The sequence below is a fragment of the Nannospalax galili genome, unplaced genomic scaffold (assembly GCF_000622305.1).
Source record: "Nannospalax galili isolate Female #2095 unplaced genomic scaffold, S.galili_v1.0 scaffold1171, whole genome shotgun sequence".
In the NCBI taxonomy this organism is placed as follows: Eukaryota; Metazoa; Chordata; class Mammalia; order Rodentia; family Spalacidae; genus Nannospalax; species Nannospalax galili.
In genome coordinates this window covers 426680-451332 of record NW_008328881.1, presented here as the reverse complement: position 1 = coordinate 451332, position 24653 = coordinate 426680, and the positions used below count along the sequence as shown (strand labels likewise).

At 43.8% G+C, this 24653-nt stretch overlaps 1 protein-coding gene and 1 pseudogene across 1 annotated transcript in view; one reads left to right on the top strand and one right to left on the bottom strand.

Annotated features, from left to right (window-relative positions):
* Snx6 (sorting nexin 6) overlaps positions 1-16668 on the bottom strand; it is a gene marked incomplete at its 3' end in the record, with an annotated part of 44816 nt that extends 28148 nt beyond the window's left edge. Inside the window, exons 1-4 of the mRNA XM_029561868.1 lie at positions 16657-16668; positions 16410-16517; positions 2821-2925; positions 1225-1335 (exon numbers count right to left, since the gene is read on the bottom strand). Of these exons, the coding sequence (XP_029417728.1) occupies positions 1225-1335; positions 2821-2925; positions 16410-16517; positions 16657-16662 (330 nt within the window). The remainder of the gene's footprint in view (positions 1-1224; positions 1336-2820; positions 2926-16409; positions 16518-16656) is intronic.
* A 3372-nt stretch (positions 16669-20040) lies between these two features.
* Positions 20041-20683, top strand: LOC103731441 (annotated as a pseudogene).
* The last annotated feature ends 3970 nt before the right edge of the window (positions 20684-24653 follow it).

Below are 24653 nucleotides of genomic sequence, written 5' to 3'. Positions count from 1 at the left end.
CTGAGAAAGTACAACAGTCTCAAAACTCAGGGCAAAAGGTGGTAGGCCAATGCCTTTTAACTGCCATGTTTTACAATCACATCAATTACTAAAAATGTCAAACAAAACTGCATGAGTATCTAAAATGCTTTCAGAAAATAAGGAGGCTAAAGAGATGGCTCAGCAGTTAAAAGCACCGACTGCTTTTGCAGAGGACGCAGGTTCAATTCCCAGCACCCACGTGGATGCTAATGACCCTATGCACTGCACACCTCAGGTGTACTTACATGCAAGCAATAAACTCATACACAGAAAATAAAAAATAATAAATAAAATAGGGGCTGGAGAGATAGTTAAGAGCACTCACTGCTTTTGTAGAGGACCTGGGTTCGATTCCCAGCACCCACATGGCGCCTACGAACCATCCTTAACTCCAGTTCCAGGGGAATCCAAAGCCCTCTTCTGACCTCTGTGGCACTGCACAACATGGGTGTACTCACATACACGCAGGCAATACACTCATACACATAATAAAATAAAATATTTTTTAAAATAATAAATAAAATCTAAAAAAAGAAAAAACCTTGGGCTGAAGAGGTGGCTCAGTGGTTAAGACATGTACTATCCTTGCAAAGGACCCAAGTTCAGTTCCCTGCTCTGTGGGATAGCTTACATCTATGTAACTCAAGTTCCAACAGGATGTGATGCTTCTGCCCTCTGCAGGCACACACACACATCTACCCCACCCCTCATAATTTAAAGTAAAATAAGGGCTGGAGAGATGACTCAGTCCTTAGGAGCACTTACTGTTCCTCCAGAAGACCTGAGTTTGGTTCCCACCACCCCAGACTGGGCGGCTCACAACCACTTATAATAACTCCACCCATGTTCAGGGGATCCAATGCTTTCTTCTGACCTCTGTGGGCACCTAGAAACATGTGGCATATACTAACATAGAAAAATACATTAAAAAAATTTTTTTAATGTATTAAAGAAAAATACATTAAAAAAAAATACATTAAAAAAATCTCTCCAGTTGGAGAGATGGATCAGTGGTTAAGAGCACAGGACCCAGGTTCAATTCCTAGCATCCATAGTCATTGCATGATACAACACAGGTCCACTTATATCCATGCAGGCAATACACTCATATACATAAATAAAACAAAATATTTTTAAAAGAAAAATACATACAAATAAAACAAATCTATACTTAAAAAAAGAAAATGAAACCTCAATACTTACAATGTAACCTGCATAGTCTTCATTTTCAACGAAGGAATCATGAAGCCAGATAAATTCCTCATGTTGTCGAACAACAGAAAATTCATTTTGTTTAAAATTTGGCAATGAACTCTGGAAAGATAGCAATTCTCTTGAATAAAAGTAAAAATTACAGGAAGAAACAATAAACATTTCACGACTTCAGATTTTTTTTTTTGCTAACACCACTTAAGTTATCCTACTAAATATAGGCCAAGCTCAACTATTCTAAGACAAAGAGATCTGCAATCTGAAAATGTACCCGAGAGCCAAAATACAATCATTGTAAGACGGTAATTTGACTAGCTAGAGGAACACACACACCATAAAAGAAAATAACGACTACATTATATGTAAAAGTCAGGCATGGTGGCTTATGCCTGTCATCCTAGTACTTGGGAAATGGAGATAGGAAGACCAGTAGTTCAAGGCCATCCTTGGTAACATACCTGGTGGCTCAGGCCTATACTCTGAGCTACTTTGAAGACTAAAGAAGGAAGATTATAAGTTCAAAGCCACCTGGGGCATAGAGCTGAGTTCAAAGCCCATCTGGGCAGCACAGGGAAATCTAGTCTCAATTAAGTTTTAAAAGTGGGGAGACAGTGGGAGGGGGGAAAAGAGTGGGCATGGAGGGTGTCAAGATGTAGATCAGTGGTACAGTGAAGACCTACCCCCCAAAGCCATAGGTTTACTGTCTAGTACAAAAAATAATACACCCACCCTCATATAAACCTAGAAATTAAATTTACATTAACTATGTCTAGGCGCTGTAATTCCTAAGATCTAATCTTAAAAAAGTAACTTCCCTAGTGGCTGGAGATGGTTCAGTGGTTAAGAGCACTGACTGCTCTTGCAGAGGACCCAGGTTTGATTCCCAGCATCCACATGGTTGCTAACAACAGTCTGTAACTCCAGTTCAGGGAATCTGATGCTCTCTGAACTCTCTTCTCATGCAGGCAATACACTCATACACATAAAATTTATACATAATTAAAAAAAAAAAAAACTAACTTCCCTAAACCAGTTTCTTAAAATAACAGTGAATTACAAACTGTGCTTCTTTCCAATTGCATTTAAAATTCAAGCTCCACGGATCTGGAGAGATGGCCCAGCGGTTAAGAGCATTGGCTATTCTTACTGAGGACCTGGGTTTAGTTCCCAGCACCCACATGGAGGCTCATGACCGTCCGTAACTACAATTCCAGGGGATCTGACAATCTTTTCTTGTCTTTGGGCACTGCACACATGTAAGTGCATATACATACATGCAGGCAAAACATTCACACACATAAAAATAAATCTTTTTTTTTTTTCGGTCTTTTTGAGACAGGATCTCCCTGTAGCCCCAGCTGTCCAGGAACTCACTATGTAGACCAGACTGGCCTTAAACTCACAGAGATCTGCCTGTCTCTGCCTCCCGAGTGCTGGGATTAAAGGTGTGCACCACCACACCCAGCAAAAATAAATCTTTTACACACATACAAATAAACCTTTTAAAAACGCACAAGTTCCAATCAACACATTACATATGTAACATTAGCATGTCTAAAGTAACACAAAATACAAAGCCCCATTTACCTTTGTGTGAACTGTAAATTTGACTTTATCCCTTTCACTGAGGGCATCAGAAATGTCCACTTGCAGAGCAGCATCACTTTGAAGATCGACATTTATTGCTTTAAGCTAGAAAAAGAAAGTAATACCTTAAAGAAAATTCCCTTTTAAAAGACATCTCAAGAGTCGGGTTTGGTAGCACATGCCTTTAATCCCAACACTCCAGAGGCAGATGCAGGCAGATCTCTGTGAGTTCAAGGCCAGCCTGGTCCACATAGTAAGTTCCAGGACAGCCGGGGCTACAGAGAGACCCTGTCTTAAAAAGACCAAAAAAAAAAAAGACATCTCACTGTGCAAACCAGGCTGGCCTCAAACTTGTGATCCACCTGCCTCTCTCTGCCTTTGGAATAAGAGCTGGAATTAAGCCAGGCTCTGTGTGCTTTTATGTAACTTCATTCTTCTCCCAGACAATAAGACAATGCAAAACCAAAACAAAGGGAGCAGGGGGTGGCCCTCTCCAGGGATCCTAACACTCTGGAGGCTGATGAAGAACTGAGTTTAAGGCCAGGTTGACCTTGTCTCAACTCCTCCTCCTCCATCACCACCACCAAGAAAAAAAAGAGAAAAGAAAAACGTAGGGAATCTCTTTCCTTTTTTGTTTCTTTAACTATACTAAGGCTACTTTTAAGGTATTTGTTGTGGTAATGGCTCCCCAAAGAGATCTATATCCACATCCCTGCAATCCATGAACAGACCTTATATGGCAAAAAGTACCTTTGCAGATATTAGTCAATTGAGGATTTTGAGGTATTCTGGTGGGCCTTAAATAAAAATCACATGTATCTTTATAAAAGGAGGCAAAGGAAGAATTGAAACAGATACCAGTGCAACTGAGAAGAGAATGACCAGAGGACTCAGAGTAATACAGCCACCAATCAAAGACTGCTGGCAGCTACTTCCACACTGAAAGAGCACTCAGGAAGAGACCCTGGAAGATCACTCTGCAGGGAAGACACTGGATTCCAGCTCACTGGTGCTAATTTCTAACTTCTGACTTCCAGAATTATGAGACTACGCTGCTGTTGTTTTAAACCACCAAGTTTGTGGGAATTTGCTACAATATCTGCAGCAAACTAGTGCATTTACCATACAGCCTTCGTAATAGTAACTTTGCACTTCTCTATTCTGTTCTTGGTGTTTTGTTTTTTGAGATCTCACTATGTAGCATTGGCTGGTCACAAACTCATAGAGATCTGCCTGCATGTGACTCGGGCCCCTATTTTGTCCTTTTCTTTTTTTCTTTTTTTTCTTTTGTGTGTGTGTGTATGCATGTGTGTGATCAAACTCAGAGTCTTGTACGTAGTAGGCAAGTGCTGCACCACAGAGCTACATCCTCGGCCCACATTTCTCACAGTGAAAAAAAAAACAACCAAAACCCAAGCCAAAAAACAACAAAACAATTATCAGACTGATGAAGCAGCCTACAAAAACGGGAGTCAGTTGAGTGGAGACTGATATCCAGAATACGTAAAGAACTCAAAAATTCAATACACACAAAAAAAAACCCCAAAAAACAAGATCAATAAATGGGCAAACATTTGTTATGTTTTCATTGCCTACATTAGTATTTCCCAAACACAACTGATACTACAGGGTACCAGGTGTGGTGTGGCTCCAGGCCAGCCTGAGCTACAAGGAGAGAACCAGTATCAAAAAACAACTGCGAGGAGTAGGAGCATACACCTTTAATCGTAGCACTTGGGAGGCAGAGGCAGGCAGACCTCAGTTCTAGGTCAGAGTTTCATAGTGAGACCCTGTTCCCCTTCCCCCGCCCAAAAAAGCTTTACAATTCATTGAGTTTTAACAAGCATACAGGTTGCATGCCAAATTGAGATATGGCACATTTCTATCATTTCTAGAAAATTCCTTTACATCCCTTTAACAAATTCCCTCCCATCCTTATGCCTTTAGTTTTTTTTTTTGGTCTGTGTATGGTATATGCATGCTGGGGGGAGGGGTGTACATGCCTGTACATATATAGGGCAAAAGTCAATATCAAATGTCTTCCACCGTAATTTTTTTCTTGGTCTTTTTGAGACAGGGTCTCCCTGTAGCCCCAGCTGACCAGGAACTCACTGCGTAGATCAGGCTGGCCTTGAACTCAGAGATCCACCTGCCTCTGGCTCCTGAGTGCTAGAATTAAACCATGCCCAGATGTCTTTTTTATTCTTTTAAAAACTGAGTTTACTACAGAGTGAGGCCGTCTCAAAACAAAACAAGAACTGAGGTCTAGAGCCGACTGAAGTCCATGTGAATCACCAGAAGTGGAAGGGCTCAGTTCTGCTCCATGCAGTCCGACAGCTGAGGCCCTCACAGCTTTCATCTAAATGTCACAATTAACATAAAACATCAGGCAGAGTGTTCACTCTGATACTTCCCATAGTCATTTCCCACATTAAATTTACACAATAGGTATTTCCCAGTTCCTGAACTTACAGAAAAGTAGACACACAGGACAATTTTGTCTGACAAGAAGTTGCACTTCATATACTGAGCAGTCTTTTTCCACGTCCAAGTTTCTAATCACCAAGCTGTATAATGGAAGTCAGTCTCTAAAATGAAATGGCACTGCTTCCTAAGCACATCAGGTGGTATGCGTAGAAAGAGGCCGTCACTCCCATATCAGCACAAACCTCACTGACAGCTAATGTGCTATATATTGCTTCAACACGTATCTTTAGATTTAAACATACCTGAAATAGATGTATCATGACAAATTTTATTTTTTAATTTTTATGTGTATGAGTGTACTGCCTGCATGTAAGTGCACTTGTGTTGTGCAATGCCTGAGGAGGTCAGAAGAGGGCGCTGGATTCCCCTGGAACTGGAGTCAAGAATGGTTGTTAGCCACCATGTGAGTGCTGGGAACAGAACCAGATCCTCTGCAAAAGCAGCCAGTGCTCTTAACCACTGAGCCATCTCTCCAACCCCATCGACAAATTATTATTTTAACTGATAACATTTTTTTCTTTTTTAATTATTACACAGGAAAAAAAAAACTTCAATCACATTCACTTTAGATTTCATAAAGCATTATATTGTAAATGTAATGTCAATTACACGAAACAAATTTCTTGGGCAGACTTCTATGTCTAGGGAAAAAAAAATCAGTAACTTTAGATTTTATTACGGGAAAGACAATGCAGCTTGTGAGTCACAAACATTTAATTAAATTTCTGAAAGTAGTGAATTCAATTCAGAAAATTTCTAATTATATAACATTTAACTGGTTTAATCTTTATTTGGGCCAATAAACTTTGCACTTTCTTTAGAGGTTAAACATTTGCTTGCTTGTTCTTTTTTTTTTTTTTTTTTGGCCTTTTTGAAGCAGGGTCTCCCTGTAGCCCCAGCTGTCCTGGAATTTACTATGTAGACCAGGCTGGCCTTGAACTCATAGAGATCCGCCTGTCTCTGCCTTCCAAGTGCTGGGACTACAGGTGTGCACCACCATGCCCGGCCTAGGTTAAACATTTCTATCATTAGTCAAAAGAAAGAGCAGGATACAAAATGTGGATTAAGCAACAAAAATATGGTATCATTCAAAAGTAAATTAAAGATTCTAAGCCAGGTGTGGTAATACACACATGTAGTCTAGCACTTGGGAGACAAGAGCCCAAAGGATCAGAGGTTCAAGGCATCCTCAGTTACACAGACATCTGAGGCCAGCCTGGTTATATGATCCTGCCTTAAAATGGGGGAAAAACAACAACAACAACAAAAAAACACCTGCTCAATTGCTGGTTATTTCTCCACATATAATAGCTTTGACAAAAAGACATGGTCCATGGGCCAGCCGTGGTGGTGCATGCCTTTAATCCCAGCAGAGGCAGGTGGATCTGTGAGCTCTTGAGTTCAGGGCCAGCCTGGTCTACATAGTAAGTTCCAGGCCAGCTGGGGCTATGGGGGGGGGGCCCTGTCTCAAAAAGACCAAAAAACCCCAAACAAAGAAAAATAACAAAAGACATGGTCCAGAGAGTTGGCTCAGTAGGTAGAGGTGCTTATTGTAAAGTAAGGTGACCTGAATTCAATCCCAGGGACCCCAGGTTGAAAGAAGAATCATCAACTTTCAAGTTGTTCTCTGACCTCCACAAACACTGTGGCACATGCACCTACACTTACCTACCTACCTACCTACACACACACACACACACACACACACACACACACACACACACACACACACACGAATACACACAAATGTAATTTGAAAAAAAGGACAGTCCCTATCATTTACTAGTAATAACTACATAACAGTACATTATAATTTACCAATAAAGTATATAGTTTAGAACATTCCCTTTTCGTGTGTGTGTGTGTGTGTGTATATATACATTCACATGCCATTGGGCATGTGTGGAGGTCCAAAGCTGAACAACCTGTGTGTTTATTCTCTCCTTCCACCATGTGGTTCTCAGGGATTAACCTCAGGCCATCAAGTCTGGCAGCGGGTGCCTTTGCCCACTGAGCAATCTCTCTAGTCCCAGAACATTCTTTTTTTTCCCCTTTGGTTTTTTTGAGACAGGGTCTCCCTGTAGCCCCAGCTGGCCTGGAACTCACTATGTAGACCAGGCTGGCCCTGAACTCAAGAGCTCTGCCTGCCCCCCCAGTGCTGGGACCAAAGGTGTACGCCACTGCACCCAGCCCCTAGAACATTCTTTAGAAATCAGTTTATTTTGCTGGTAAAGCAAATGTATGGAGATGGATAGAGAAAAAAAGGAAGAAGGGAAAAATAGCCCATTATTGTAACCTCCCACTGGCTCTTGCTTCTGCTTTGCCCTTCTGCAATCTGTTCCCTACAGAACCACCACTACAATCTCATTCACTAGAAATTATTCCTGTGCTCAAAATGAGGGGTTCCCACTTGGGGAAAAGTCGAAGTCCTTCCAGTGGTCCTCCAGATATAAGATCTCCATCTGACATCATATCTAATCCACTGTGCTCCTGGCCCACTGCAGTGCTGCCACCTATCTCCCTGGGTTCCTTGAACACACAGCCATGCCACTTTGGGAGTCTTTGCACTCACTGCTTCCCCAGGCCACAACCACCTTTTTCTTCCCCCAATGGAACCTATATAACTCAGGCTGGCCTGGAATTCACCATGTAGTCTAGGCTGGCCTTGAACACCCTCCGATGCTCTTGCCTTAGGTGCTCAGGTTGTTGAGATTAAAGAAGTGATTCATCATGCATGGCCCCACACGGTAGCTCACAACTGCCTGTAATTCCAGTTGTAGGGATCTGGTACCCTCTTCTGGCTTCCATAGGCACCAGGGACACATGCAGTACACATACATACATGTAGGCAAAACATTCATAGAAAACAAACTAAAAAAAATCAGTATTTACAAAAACCAAACCCTCAGCACTTCCTGGTGCCTACAGCTTTTACCACTATGCACTTTAAATTCCGTCTTCTAGCCATACCTCCCTTTTGCAAGCTCTGCCCCGGTAAGACCAGGCACTCCAAGCAGAACCGAATACCCACACATGCCACCCTTTCTGCTGGAAGGCCCTCCCTTTTCCTGGAGAGTCTACAAAATTCTAGACTAGTATTTAGGAGTTAGCTCATTTTGATGACAACAAAGAGGTTAAGAGCCAGACCCCTGAGCTAAACTGCAGCTCCTACTGGCTGTATATGACCCGGGTGAGTTAAACCTTTCTGAATCTGTGTAAACCTGGTACATACTGTATACATTACAAATTTTAAAGTAGAATTTCCAGCCAAAGAAAACGTGTGCATGGGGAGCACTCTACAACACTGAAACACATACATAAAGCAAAGTGTGGAGGAGTCTCAGCAAAGACAAGCAGACTAGAGCATGTGTGGGGATGGATGGCACTGAGCAGCCAGCCACGAAGGGTCATGAACAGCAACAAATGCCAGCCTAAGGAGTTTGGGCCTACTCCAAAGGGAAATGATTTACACATTTTTTTTCTAAATTTTTAAAAAATATATTTTATTATTTTAATTTTATGTGTATGTGTATTGCCTGCATGTATGTGAGTGCACCCATGTCGTGCAATGCCACGGAGGTCAGAAGAGGCTTCGGATTCCTCTGGAACTGGAATTAAGGACAGTTCGTAGCTATGTGGGTGCTGGGACTCGAACCTGGGTCCTCTGCAAGAGCAGTCAGTGCTCTTAACCGCTGAGCCATCTATCCAGCTCTCTAAATTTTATTTATTTTTTTTTTTGTGTGTGTATGCATGTATTGCCTGCATGTAGGTAATGCCTTGGGACTGGAGTTGCAGATAGCTGTTAGCTGCCATGTGGGTACTGGAATTCAAACCCAGGTCTTCTGCAAGAACAACCAGTGTTCTTAACTGCTGAGCCATCTCTCCAGCCCTGATTTAATCATTTTAATTATTAAACTAAAAGAAATATGCTGGGTGTGGTGGCGCACGCCTTTAATCCCAGCGCCTGGGAGGCAGAGGCAGGCGGATCTCTGTGAGTTCAAGGCCAGCCTGGTCTACAAAGTGAGTTCCAGGACAGCTGGGGCTACAGGGAGATCCTGTCTCAAAAAGCTAAAAAAAAAGGGATGGGGCAAGTATTTCCAGGGTGAAATTAAACTGGCCTCAGGGACTGCTCTGAGGATGTATGTGTGTATGTAAGTGTATGTGTGACTCAGAGGTTCCTTGTATAACTGGAAAGTGAGGAAGGGTGTCGTTAAGAAGGTAAGGCACACAAAGGGAGAAGCAAGGCATCCAGGAGATGCAGTTACTCCACCTAAAGGGATTCCTGAAAACAACCAACATACCATTTAGAACTGAAATCACAAGCTAAGAGAATTATGCCATCACTGGAGACATGCCCGCACATCAAAACAAACTGCATTCAGATCAAAGGGTTCATTTGTTTATTAGAACGTTACTGCCTGTCACGTGCGTACGATGTTTCTGAAGAGGTAGGGGCTAAAAAAAACTGTGGCCAATAACTTTCAATTCTGTGTATTCTTTTTCTTTTTTAAGGGAGGTACGTTGAGACAAGAGTCATACACTGTAGCCCAGGCTGACCTCAAATTGGCAATCCTCCTGCCTCAGACCTCTAAAGTGTTTGGATTATAGATGTACACCACCATGCCCAGATAGTACTATATAGTCTGGGTTTTGTTTTTTTTTTTCTTTTTTGGGGGTCTTTTTGAGACAGGGTCTCCCTGTAGCTCCAGCTAGGCTTGAATTTCTATGTAGACCAGGCTGGCCTTGAACTTATAGAGATCCACCTGCCTCTGCCTCCCTGATGGGACGAAAGCCGTGCCACCACGCCTGGCTAGTGCTATATTCTTTAAGTCTTCTTGTTTAGTTCCTCACAAAAAATTTTCTCAATGCTGTAAAATTCTGTTCTGATACAAATATCATGATGAAAACTTAAGTCTGCTTGAAATATTTATTTTATTTTATTATCATTTTAAAAAAAATTTTTTTATCTGTATGTGTATATTGCCTGCATGTAGGTAAGTGCACCCGTGTCGTGCAATGCCTGCAGAGGTCAGAAGAGGCTGTCAGATCCCCTGGAACTCTAGTTAGACAGTTGTTAGCTGCCATGTGGGTGCTGGGATTCGAACCTAGGTCTTCTGCAAGAACAGCCAGTGTTCTTAACTGCTGACCCATCCCTCCGGCCCCTTATTATGTTTTTGAGACAGGGTATCCAAGTAGTACTAGATAGCCTGGACCTCTCTATGTAGACCAGGCTAGTCTCCATCTCACCACCTGTCTCTACATCCCAGATGCTGTTTTTAAAGGTATGTGCCACCACACCTGGCTTTAAAATAATCATTTTAAAACACTGGGGTTGGGGGGCTGGAGAGATGGCTCAGCGGTTAAGAGCACTGACTACGCTTGCAGAGGACCCAGGTTTGGTTCCCAGCACCCACATGATGGCTAACAACTGTCTGTAACACCAGTTTCAGGGGAATGTGATGCCCTCTTCTGACCTCTATGGGGAATGCATGACATGGGTACACTTACATACACGCAGGCAATATACTCGTACACATAAAATAAAAATAATAAAATATTTTTTAAAAAACACTGCTTTTGCTGGGTGTGATGGCACATGCCTGTAGTCCTAGCACTTGGGAGGCAGAGGCAGGCGGATCTCTGTGAGTTCAAGGCCAGCCTGGTCTACATAATGAGTTCTAGGAGAGCTGGGGCTACAGGGAGACCCTGTTTCAAAAAGACAAAAACAAAACAGAACAAAACAAACACTGGTTTTGCGGAGCTGGAGAGAGGGCTGCTCTTCCAGAGGCCTTGGGTTCCATTCCCTGCACCCACATGGCAGTTAACCCTCTACACCTCCGCATTACAGGGATCTGATGCCCCACTTCTGGCTTCCTCAGGCACTGAAGGACATGGTACACTTATATGCAGGCAAAAACTCATACACATAAAGTAAAAATAAACAAAAAAATATAAATGCTGGCTTTTGTTTTGCCTACTTACTGCTTTGTCCGTATTATTTTTGAATCTATGATGTCTCTTTTTGCAACTTAGATCAAACATGCACTTCACGCTTTTGTCTAAGACTCCTTTTCTAAAACTGGGCATTGTGATACACACATGTGGTTCCAGGACTTGGGAATGGGAGGCAGGAAGATCAGGAATCTTGAGGCTACAGAGGGAGACCCTGTCTGAAAAACAACAAAATAAACAAAACAACACAACAAAAAAGGGCCAATATAATGGCAGCAGCACCTTCCTCCAAGCTTGACAACTTGAGTTCAAGCCGCAGGAACCACTTGGTAGAAGGAAAGACTAGCCTCCTTCTAGTTGTCCTCTGACTTCCACATGCACTCACATCCACACCCACCCACCAAATAAATAAATACATAATTTCATAAACCACAAATGAAAAGATTCCTTAAAGACTGAATAGATAAGCCAGGCAGGCACATACCTTTAATCCCAGCACTTGGGAGGCAAAGGCAGGTGGATCTCTGTGAGATCAAGGCCAGCCCAGTTTACACAGCGAGTGCCAGGCCAGCTGAGGCTACAGGGAGACCCTGTCTCAAAAAGATCCCCCTCCCAAAAAAGCAATGCCTTGAAGTTTTAATTATGGCAATCTATTTCTACCAGGATGGATATGATACATGGAAATTTAAACTAAGTATTTATGATCCTGAATTGAGGAAATAGCAAAATAACTCTGTAAGTTATCAAACTTCAGTAAACAACAGAAATGTGGATCTCTGTGAGTTCAAGGCCAGCCTGGTCTACACAGTGAGTTCCAGGACAGCTGGGGCTAAAGGGAGACCTGTCTCAAAAAGACCAAAAAAAAAAAAACAAAACAGAAACTTCTCAGATGTCAGTTTAGTTTTTTAATATTATTTTATTTTAACTTTATTTTATGTATATGAATGTATTACCTGCATGTATGTTAGTACACCTGTGTTGTGCAATGCCTATGGAGGTTAGAGTAGGTGACTCTTCCTGCAACTGAAGTTATACACAGTTGTTAGCTGCCATGTAGGTTAATTGTCATGTGGGTATTGGGAACCGAACCCAGGTCCTCTGCAAGAGTAACCAGTGCCTTTAACAATGAGCCATCTCTCCAGCCCCATCAGGTGTCAGTTTAAAAAGTGGTTGTTGGAGGCCAGGGAAGTTTTTCAGTGAATAAAGGTGCTTGCTGCCAAGCCTAAAGACCTGAGTTGGATCTAGGATACCACATTGTCCTCTGACCTCCAAATGCGCACAGCACTCATGCCCCCCATACATGCCCTCACATTAAAGTAAGTAAATCAATGAATAAATAAATGTTAAATAAAAAGAGGAAGAAAGGGCTCACAGGGTTAAGATGGTATTAATGGAACACAGTTTGCAAAGTACTTAACACAATGTCTAGCTAATGTCACCAGTTCCATAGCACCAAAATAAGTTAGAACTGGATACGCACACACAGAGTCCTCCTTTTTTTTTTTTTTTAAAGAGATTTAGGCTTTCTTCTCTCCTTTTTAAAAAACATTTTTGGGGGCACACATGCCACACACGTGTGCAGGTTAGAGGGCAACTTGCTTCCTCTCCCCCTACCGTCTGGACCCTGGGGGATCAAAACCAGGTCTTCAGGTTTGGTGGCAAGAGCTTTTACCCGATGAGCCATCTTGCAGGCCCAAGATTTCTAACTCAAATGATGTTTTCTCAATGTCAGGGGAATCAAACCCAATCACTTGCCCAGGACAGGCAAGCACTCTACTATTGAGAAAACTCAACCTTCTGTTTTCCCTTTCACATTAAAATTTTCATCAAGAATATTCCTCCCTTAGACCCTCTCCCACTCTTTTAAAAAATATTTTATTATTTTATGTGTATGCATGTATTGCCTGCATATGTGTAAATGCGCCCATGTTGTGCAATGCCCACAGGGTCAGAAGAGGGTGTCTGATCCCCTGGAACTGGGGTTAAGGACAGTTGTTAGCTGCCATGTGGATACTGGGAACTGAACCCAGGTCCTCTGCAAGAGCAGCCAATGCTCTTAACCCCCGAGTCATCTCTCCAGTCCTGTGACTCTCTCCTACTCTTGACAGTCCTTCTCACTTTTGATTACTCAATATTAGCGCTGCTAAAAAAATTTTAAGACTTATTTTTTGGGGGGGGGTGAGACAGGGTCTTGCTATGTAGCCCTAGCTGGTCTAGACCAGGCTGGCCTTGAACTCTCAGAGATCTATCTGCCTCTGCCTCCTCTAGTGTTAGGATTAAGGGTGTGTACTACCACACCTGGCAAGATTTTTTTTTTTACTTATCACTATTTTATGTGTATAAGTGCTTTGCTTGCCTGTATGTGTATCTGCTGTGCAGTGCCTATGGAAGCCAGAAGAGGGCAACATCCATGGAACCAGGGTCCTCTGCAAGAGCAAGTGTTTTTAAGCACTGAGCCTCTCCAGCCTCCCTCCCCATGTTTTTTTCATCTACAATATTCTAAAATAATCTTTGTCTTCCTCCCTCTTTAATTTTGTGGTATGTGAAAAGTTCTTGAATGCATTAAGAACTTTCAATTCCATAAACAAATTTTACAAAGGCAAAAAGCCATTAGCACAAATTATGCATCAGAAAATATTTTACTTTTCATATTATCAATGTAAACACTCAAAAATTAATACTTTTACTGAAATTAGTCAAATTTTACAAGAAAACAAATCATATTCGCCTTTTCTGATAGACTACAAATGGCACAAAGCTGTTATCTAAACAGAGGAAACATGCTTTTGGAAAAAAATCGGCTTAACTACACTAGAACTAATTTTATTTCAAATAACCCTGTTAGTTTCCCTTTTTATTATTTTTTCCCACTACTGAGGATTGAACCCAAGGCCTCAACACATGCTAGGCAACTGCTCTGTTACTGACCTACAATCCCAGTCTTTTCTATTTCTTAAAATCCAAAATATAATTGGTAAATGCTCACCTAATTCTGTCTTATTCCAGAATTACACATATACATACACATTGTTTTGTAATTATTGAAGAAATAAAATTTTGGAAATCAGAACTCCTATGATGCTTTTGTGCAAACTGAGAAAAGTTAATTTATCACTTCTAAAAGCACTTGGCCGCTGTTCCCGACTCTCCCTGGAAGAGTCTACACCCACCAAGTCTTCCCGAGACTCCCTCTTAGAGACGCTCCTTATGTTCGCTCTCAGATGTGCCTTTCTCTTAACCCTCATACTTAGGCCTATTTAAAATATCTTCCTTAAAACCCATCTTGGACTTGCAAGACAGCTCAGAGAGTAAAGTTCTTGTTATGCAATCCTGAGTTTAAGCCCCAAACCTATGTAAAAGATGGGAGGAGAGAACTGTCTATGAAGATGTCCATGTACTGGAATACATGTGACAAGAAAACAGAAGGGAGGACTACCTGGCGGTAAGAAAGGGGGACCAGCAATGGCATGTTCCCTGCTCCATAATGAATTTTATTTTCATTTTTTAATATTTCATTTTTATTTTATGTGTATGAGTGTACTGCCTGCATGTAAATGCACCCAAATCATGCAACGCACAAGGAGATCAGAAGAGGGCGTCAGATCCCCTGGAACGGCAGTTATAGATGGTTGTTAACTGCCATGTGGATGCTGGGAACTGAACCTCCTGCAAGAACATGAGTGCTCTGAGCTGTCTCCACCCCTGCTAATTAACTTTAAAAACCTGCTTCACAGCCGCTCAGAGGTTAACAGTGTATACTGCTCTTGCAGAGGACCTGAGTTTACTTCCCATCAACCACACCAAGGGGCTCACAACTGCTCTAACTTCAACTTCAGTGCATCCAAAACCTTATTCTGGCCTCTTTGGACACCTGCACACACACCCACATAATCATAATTAAAAATAAATCTTAAAAAAAAAAACAACAAACTGTTCATGAAAAACGTGAGCAGCATTTTCTGCATCTTTCTTACTACCCAAAAGTTTGCTAAGTCATCAGTTAACACTCCACACCTTATCTCTTAGCAACAGTATCCTACAACATTTATCACCTACCCCAAACCCATTGACAGCTGCATCTCTCACATGATCTATGATGGATAAGCAAAAGCAAAATGGAAAACTAAAGTGTAAGTCAGGCTTGTTGGTAAGGGCCTGTAATCACAGCACTTGGGAGGCAAAGGCTGGAAGAATGCCTGAGGGCCAACCTGGACTACAGGAGAATTTGTCTCTAAAAACCAAAACAAATAAAAACTAAAGCGTGAGTTAACATGGAACTTTGCTTAGTTAATGGCAATGATCATCTATCAGTATTTCTCAAGTGAACACTTGTTCAAGGCACTATATATGCACTGCTGCCCTTCACCTAAGCTAAATGGGTTTGGGGGATAGAGAGGGAGAAATCAGAGCCTGAAACCAGGGGCGGGGTGGGAAAGGGGAAGATAGTGCTCACAGGATACAAACTTTCAGTTTTAAGTTCTGGAACCTAATGTACAGCATGGTTGGCTATTTTTAATAAACACGTATATATGAAACTTGCTGAGTGGATCAAGTGCTCTTCCCAAAAGGTAACTCTGGTGAGGTATATGCTAATTAGCTTGACAGTGATAATCATTTCACAACATATTCACATTATCAAAATACCAAGATGTACATCTTAAATATATACAATTATTATGCTGTCAGTCATACCTCAGCAAAACCTAGGGAACCCTGCAAAAAATGGGGGCTGGGGGCAGTAATACTAGAAAAAGTAAAGCTACTGTGGATTACCAGTTCTTCGCAAAATCAAGACACAAGTAGAGCTGAGATTTGCTGACTGCGAAAATCACTGCAAAAGGGTAAATTTAGACTATAAACTCATACCATTTCTGCTTCGGGGAGGAAACTGAGGGTGCTACCGGGAAGGTTTCAGAAAGGGTTTCCCGGCCCAGAGAGGCCTGGGTGAGGACTTCCACTCGGACACCCACTGCCGCCACCCCACCTGCACTGGCCGGGGAAGGGCAAGTTCAGCAGACGGTCTGACCCGCGCGGGTCCGGGAAACAGGGAAGCGAGCGGCCCCGGGGAGGAAGGGCTGCCGGAGGGCGGGGCGCGCCGTACAGTGGCGAGGAGTGAAGGGGCGGCCGCGCGGCCGGGGACCCCTCCTCACCCCGCGGCCCGGGCGGCTCAGGGACCGAGGCTCCGCGGGAGGAGAGGCACAACTTACTCCGCGGTCTTCCTCCGAGAGGAAGTCGGGGCCGTCATCCAGGCCTTCCTGCTGGATCGGCGCGCCCGGCACACCGAGGGAGGACGGGAGGGGAGAGACACAAAGACAGACATTAGTGCCAGGTCCGCGCGGTCCCCGCGCCCGCCGCCCCCACTGCGCGCCCCAGCTCGGCGCGGCCGAAAACACCCACCATCATGGCTGCTCCGAGTCCAGGGCCAGCGCAAGCGCGCACGCACGGCAGCGAACGAGCCGGCGGCGAGGGCGGGGCGAGAGGGGGAGTGGGCGGGGTCTAGAGCCAGCCCCGCCCCCTGCCCGCTGGCGGGCGCGGGTCCCCGAGGGAGGAAGGTACCCGGAATGTCAGCGCCAGCTGCCTTGGAGCCGACTCTGCCAAGACCCGCGGCGGTGGTGGCCGTTCGCCACCGGCCGGCTCAGGCTCTGTGAGGCTCAAGACCACAGGGGGAGCTGTCCAGTTCCCTTGCCCTGTGAGCCCCAGGAAAAAGCCTTGCGGGCACCCTCAGGAAGTCACAGTAAATATTCTTGTCTTTGTATTGAGCTACACGATGATTAATCACCATTACTATCCTCTTGCCTGTGGAAGTTTCAGGAACCAAGGACCTTCACACAGTAAGCAGTTAGGGGCTATAATCAAGCTTTTACTGCAGGCGAAGTAATAACCACCTCAGTTTGGGGTGCTAATGACTGAGAGCTATAAAAAAATGAGCTGTTCTCATTACAAGAGTATTCCTTTCCTTTATACTAAGAAATCTCTCCTGCTGGATATTTCCAGCTGAATAGCAGCACCAAAGGACTATTCCACAGGTCGACAGGACAGCTTGCTGCTAAGCCTGGTGACCTGAGTTAAATCCCTGGGCCCCTCAAGGTAGAAGGATCCCGACTAGGTTGTCCTCCTACATTCACACATGCATGTGCACAATAAATGTAATTTTAAAAATCCTCCTTAACCCCTGTTGTATCTAACCTCTTCAAAGAATACACAAACAATCCCTGTACATCTGTTCAGTTAACAACATAAACACCTTCAAAGATTCAGGCCAGAAAACTCAATTCTATTCAAATCCTTGGTCTCACGAACACCTCACATCCAACCAAATACCATTGTGTCTACAAGTTATGAGAGAGAGAGAGAGAGAGAGAGAGAGAGAGAGAGAGAGAGAGAGAAGAGGACAGAGAGGTTTTGTTGTTGGTGGTTTTGTTTTTTGACATGGCCTGGATGATTGGCCTGGAACTTGGTACATTAGACCAGGCTGGCTTTGAACTCACAAATCAGGCTGCCTCTGCCTCCCAAGTCCTGGGACTAAAGGTCTGCATTACCATGACCAACTCTTCCCCCCAGACAAGATGTCTCTGGATAGCCCAGGTTTTACTCAAATTTGTGATCTTCCTGAATGCTGGGACTATAGATATGTACCATCATACCTGGATATCTTTTTTGTTTTTGTTTTAAGATAGGGTCTCCCTGTAGTCCCAGCTGGCCTGGAACTTGCTGTACTGGAACTACAGGCATGTACCACCATGCCAGGCAGCCTAATTTTCCTTATGTTCCATATCTCTCTCCTTTGCTACCAGTTTTCCTCTTACAACACAGATGTGAATGATTGCACTGTTACTCTGTTCAGTAATTTGTATGTGCATGAGCATGCATATGTGTGTATGCATGTCTGCGTGCAGATGTGTGTGCCTGTGCATGCATGTGTGAAGACCACAGACTGAAGTCACATATCTTCCTGTATCACTCTCCACCTCAGTTTTAGAAACAGAGTCTCTCATTGAACCTGGAGCTCACTGGTTGGATGGTCAGCAAACACTTGGGGATCCACCTGTCCCTGCCTCACAGTGCTAGATTACAGGTGCATGCTACCATGCCCACTTTTTTTGGTCTTTTTGAGACAGTCTTTCTGTAGCCCCAGCTGGCCTGGAACTCACTATGTAGAGGAGCCTGGCCTTAAACTCACAGAGGTCCACCTACCTCTGCCTCCTGAGTGCTGGGACTAAAGGCGTGCACCACCACGTCCAGCTCCATGCACACTTTTTTAACATGGGTAATGGAGATCCAAACTCAGGTCCTCATGTTTGCACAGCTTACACATTAAGTCATCTCCCCAGCATCCTACTCTGCTCAGAAATCTTTACAAGCCTCCATTCCATAATGACCCAACTATTTATCCTATAATTCTAAGCCCTCCGTATTTGAATATGTTACTACTTTGTCAGGCCTTCCATCCTATTTTGTTGAATGGAAGAGCTCAAGACAAAATAGTAAACTTGCTAATAAGTCCATAAAAATTTCTTGTAGCTTTCAATTTGTAAGGAGGACTGAGGCAGATGGGTTAAGTTCCTACCCCAACAAGGGTTATTCACCAATATGGTAGGAAGGAGGACTTCATGGTCTTTTTTTAATGTGTGGAAATGTATTTATGTGTTCATGTTCATGTGTGAGTGCTCATGTAAAGGTCAAAAGATAACCTCATGTGCCATGCTCAGGAAGACTGACCATTTTCTATAGCAAAGGGTCTCTCCTGCATAGGCCTCAAACTCATCAGTTAGGCTAGACTGACTGGCTAGTGAGCCTCCTTCCCCTCTCCAGCACTGAGATTACATATGAGCAATGCAACACCATACCCAGCATTTTTACCAGGTTCTGGGAATAGAATTTACTAACTGAACCCTCCTCCAAACCCTAAAGCAGGGTTTTAATGGGGAACCATGAAGTACCATGGAGTAGCAATGAAGAGTGATGAGAATCAGGAGAAATGTTTTAATAAGCTAGGAGTAGTGCTTCACACCTGTAATCCCAGTACTTACAGGCTGAGGCAGGAGAATTGCCATGAATTGGAGGACAGCTTGGGCTACAAGGAGATCTAGGCCTGGCAAGGCTACAATGTGAGACCTTATCACAAACAAACAAATTCTTTTTTTTTTTTTGTCTTTTTGAGACAGGGTCTCCCTGTAGCCCCTGCTGGCCTGGCGCTCACTATGTAGACCAGACTGACCTCAAACTCCCAGAGATCTGCCTGCCTCTGCCTCCCAAGTGCTGGGACTAAAGGCGTGTGCCAAACAAATTTTAAAAACACTGTAATCCCTGGGAGGTAGAGGCAGGAAGATCACATCTGCAAGGTCATCCTCAGCTACATAGGGAATTTGAGACCAGCCTGAGCTACACAAGACCCTGTTTCCTCTCTCTCTCTCTCTCTCTCTCTCTCTCTCTCTCTCTCTCTCTCTCCTTTCTGAGCAAAAGTAACAAGTAGAAATACTTATCAGTAACTGATAGTAAACAACTAACAACTTATCAAAAATCCAAGTTATAAAAAATTAAGGAGAGAATGTTGAGCTGTGAAGTATGCTTGTTCCTCTTCAGAGGACCCAAGTTCAGTGCCCTCTACCCATGTTATGTAAGTCCAGCTCCAGGGGATCTAACACCCTCTTCTGGACTGTGCAGGCACCTGTGGGATACACACATACACACACAAAGATATGCATAAAGAAATAAAGCTTGGTTTTTTGTCTGACATCTTAGCGAGGCTGCAGTGGTTGCCACTGCTCTTGGAGCTTCGCCATGCCACCCAAGGACAAGAAGAAGAAGGACGCCAGAAGTCGGCTAAGAAAGACAAGGACCCAGTAAATAAGTCTGGGGGCAAGGCCAAAAAGAAGAAGTGGGCCAAAGGCAAAGTCCGGGACAAGCTCAACAACCTGTCCTGTTTGTCAAGGCTACATACAACAAACTCTGTAAGGAAGTTCCCAACTATAAACTTATGACCCTAGCCATGGTCTCTGAGAGACTGAAGATTCCAGGTTCCCTGGCCAGGGCAGCCCTTCAGGAACTCCTTAGTAAAGGACTTATCAAACTGGTTTCAAAACACAGAGCCCAGCTGGGCGTGGTGGTGCACGCCTTTAATCCCAGCACTCAGGAGGCAGAGGCAGGCGGATCTCTGTGAGTTCAAGGCCAGCCTGGTCTACATAGTGAGTTCCAGGACAGCTGGGGCTACAGGGAGACCCTGTCTCAAAAAGACCAAAAAACAACAACAAAAAAACCAAAACCAAAAAACAAAACAAACAAACAAAAAAAAACCACAGAGCCCAAGTAATTTACACCAAAAACAAAAAGGGTGGCAACGCCCCAGCTGCTGGTGAAGATGCCTAAATAGGTTCAATCAACTGTACATTTGGAAAAATAAAACTTTATTAAATCAAAAAAAAAATAAAGCTTAAAATATGTTAAGAAGAGTGGGGAGGGCAGTTCACAGCAGTGAGAGGACAGCCCAGCTGTGCAAGAGGCAGCCGCATCACTTCTAGGGTAGCCAGTGGTGCAGAGACCTCTAACCATGAGTCTCATTACTATGGGGTGAATTCTGTGTGTAACCACAACAGCTGGCAGTTTGGGAAGAAGTATCTTTTTTCAATTAAAACATTTTTAAAATCAGGATTACTTAAAAAAAAAACATGATTATGTTGAAAAACTTTCTATCAGCTGTGGAATTTTCTAAGGGAGTGAATGCCAAACTCAGATTAAGCAACAGGGATGAATTTCACAGTATTGTTGAGGCTTGGTAGTATGGTTTTATTAGTTAAAAATATTAAAAAATTATAGGAGACATAGAATTGCAAGCTTACATTCTTAAATATAATTACATATCTTTAGCTCAAGAATTATGATAGTTTAGTTATTAAAGCAGTTTTTTATGTGTATGAGTGTATTGTCTGCATGTGTGTAGGTGCACCCAAGCTGTACAATGCCTGAGGATGTCAAAAGAGGGCATTGGATCCCCTGGAATGGAGTTAGGGACAGTAGTTAGTCACCATGTGGGTGCTAGGAATTGAACCTGGGTCCTCTGCAAGAGCAGTCAGTGCTCTTAACTGCTGAGCCATCTCTCTAGTCTCAGTAGTTTTGTTTAACTTCCCAGACTGTAATTTCTTTTTTTAAGTAAAATTTCCACTTTATTTTCTTTTCCTAGAAGATGGTGTTTCTTCTGTCCTTATGAAGCCAGGCCTTTACATGGGCTTTGGTGGAGGTCCTGGGGCAGCACCAGCAAGTCTAAATCCTGGTGGGAGTGTTCTGTCTTTCCAGGCTTCGGGAGACTGATTCTTGACCACCTTGCTACGAATGGCACAGCTCAGCTCACGCAGTAACACAGCTGGACACAGTGCTTGGGAGGCGTATAAGTGTGGAAGACACTCACTCCAGAAATTTCCCTGACATTTCTTGAAGGCCTTGTACTTAGGCACACATTGGGGCACAGTCGCAGTTTGGGCAGCCAATGGGCTGCACATGGCCCCAGCCCTTTTTGGTGTGACTATTGTTTTTTCTTTTTTTGTGGTCACCTTGGAGCCAGGACCCAAAAGCCCAGACTGTGATTTTTTTAAAAACATTTTTTATTTTTATTTTATGTGTATGTGTGTATTGACTGCATGTAGGTAAGTGCACCCGTGTCATGCAATGCCCATGGAGGACAGAAGAGGCCGTCGGATCCTCTAGAACTGGAGTTTTGGATAGTTGTTAGCTGCCATGTGGGTGCTGGGATTCGAACCTGCATCTTTTGCAAGAACAGCCAGCGTTCTTAACTGCTGAGCCATCTCTCCAGTCCCCAGACTGTGATTTTTATCTCTAGTTGCCTAATTAGATGTTTTCCATTTTCTGTAGAAGAGTAATAGAAAGAGGATGGAAAGCCTCTTGGTGTCTGGAAACGGGAGAGGACTGACATCAAGGTCTGGATCCCCAGTACCACATGTGGAGTCAAGACCATAGCTGGCCCTCAGGGGAGGTAGGGAGTCCATTCTAGAGAATCAGTCCTCCCAAGACAAGAATCTTCAAGTGACAGAAATATTCCTTGTCCCCACCATAAGCTCAGCACAGAGGTAAAGCTATTCCATGCACAACCTGGGACCTTGGGGAGGGCTTGTAGGGAATGCAGTCTCTCAAAGAGCCTGAAACTGTTGCCCAATACGGAAATGCCTCCATCCTCCATCAGAGGAATGTAGAACGTTGGCTCACAATTGGGGCCAGGACTCTAGGCTCATGTGAGGGGACAACAACTCCAGCTGCCAGGAGGGGCCCACAGCTCCAGGTTCACAGGAGAGAAGCATCTTTTTGACAGGATGAGGAAATGTGCTGGAACTCGGACCAAGGCCCCTCCCAGTGAGAGATGCTTGAGTTTCCCCAGTATGTCCCCACATCCCAGCTGCACGGACAATTCCAAGGTGGTTTCCAGTCACCCTGGCTGCCTCAAAGATTCGCAGGGTGGGGAGGCCCTCAGCAAGATTGTGGCCTTCTACCCCAAAGACAAGCAATGCCCTTCAGACCTTCTCCCTGCTCACTGTGGAAGTGGACCAGCTGAAAGTGACATTTGAGGATACAACTGACTTTTTTGGCCATGTGGTCATTAACTACCTGTAGGTGTTGGGTGAGAAGGCATGAGAGCCATCTGTGGCCACTTCCTCCAGGGAGCCTTTCAAATTCTGCACAGGTTTACTGGGTGCTTCTGGGAAGGGTCCTCTCCCACCACCTGTTCTGGAGCTACGTGCTTTGGAAGAGTTTTGGGATGTGGGTCTCCATCACCTGTTGCATCGTGGAAGTCAAAGGGAGAAGGAGACTGTGGGGAGGGGACCCTCCTCAACCTCAGCTGAGAAAAGGCCCTGAGTGGGAGTGGAGGCTGGGGAGGCCCAGGAGGCCCTGGCTGGGAGGTGGACCCCTTCACAAACAGATGAATGCCTCTTTGCTCTTACTGGGCTGGGCTGGGCTCATTACCCTAAGAACAGGTTTAAAAATTGTTTTTAAAATATTTTACTTATTATTTTTATTTTATGTGTATGTGTGTATTGACTGCATGTAGGTAAGTGCACCCGTGTCATGCAATGCCTGCAGAGGACAGAAGAGGCTGTCTGATCCCCTAGAAATGGAGTTACGGACAGTTGTTAGCTGCCATGAGGGTGCTGGGATTTGAACCCGGGTCTTCTGCAAGAACAGTCAGTGTTCTTAATCCCTGAGCCCTCTCTCCAGCCCTATAACAGGTTTTAAAGCAAGGCCTGCCTGCTTCCCCTCTGTTTGCTTCTTCCATGCCCACACACGTGTGCTCTGGTTTTCCACTGAGTCAAAGCGGTACTAGGCCCTCAGCCTCTATGACCACTGATTTCTCCCAGCCTCCAAAACCATGAACCCAAATAAAATTTTCTTTTTATTTAAAAAAAAGCCAGGAGGGGGCTAGAGAGATGGCTCAGTGGTTAAGAACACTGGCTGTTCTTGCAGAAGACCTGGATTTGAATCTCAGCATCCACATTGCAGCTAACAACTGTCCGTAACTCCAGTTCCAAGGGATTGGACAGCCTCTTCTGTCCTCTGCAAGCATTGCACGACATGGGTGTACTACATGTAGGCAATACATGCATACACATAAAATAAAAATAAATAAAATACTAAAATAAATAAAGCCAGGAGTGGTGGTGCAGACCTTCAAGCCCAGCACTCAGGGGGCAAAGGCAGGTGACTCTCTGTGAGTTCCAGGCTAGCCTGGTCTACATAGCAGTTCCAGGCCAGCTGGGGCTACAGACAGATCCTGTCTCAAAAAACCCAGCTCCACCCTGAAAAAAAAGAAGGCCTTGTTAACATCCTGCCGTGGACAGGTTAGGGACTCATGGAGCCCCACCCCTCCCTGAGGATCTGCAGGGAAATTAATGGTTGCTAGGGAGGAGAGAGAGACTCTTCAGTGTTCTAGCCACTGGTAAGTTGCCCATGGTCTTGCAGGTAACCCCATACCTGTTCTGTAAGCAACCCTAATGGAATGCATTAGATTAAAGAAAGTCATTAAAGTGTGAATATTATCAAAATACATTATATACATGGATGAAATTTATAATGAAACCATTACTATGTAATTATGTATAATTAATATATGCTACTAAAAACATTTAAAAATCATTTTAACAGAGGCATGCAGAGAGTAAGACCTGAAAGTTGAATCACTTTAGTGGTTGTGCCTATCAAGTGAGGCTGGTATCCCAGAATGCTGCTTTTAAGATCCCTGGAGCTGCCTGACCCCAGGTCTTTGGAAACCCTGATGATTTTACTTCTCAGATTCAGTGAGGTAACCTTTGTTAAGCTTTTGGTTTTTTGTAGAAAAGTAGTTTTAATTAGTATATCTTTTGTGTTGTTAGCTATTGCATATGTATATACATGTA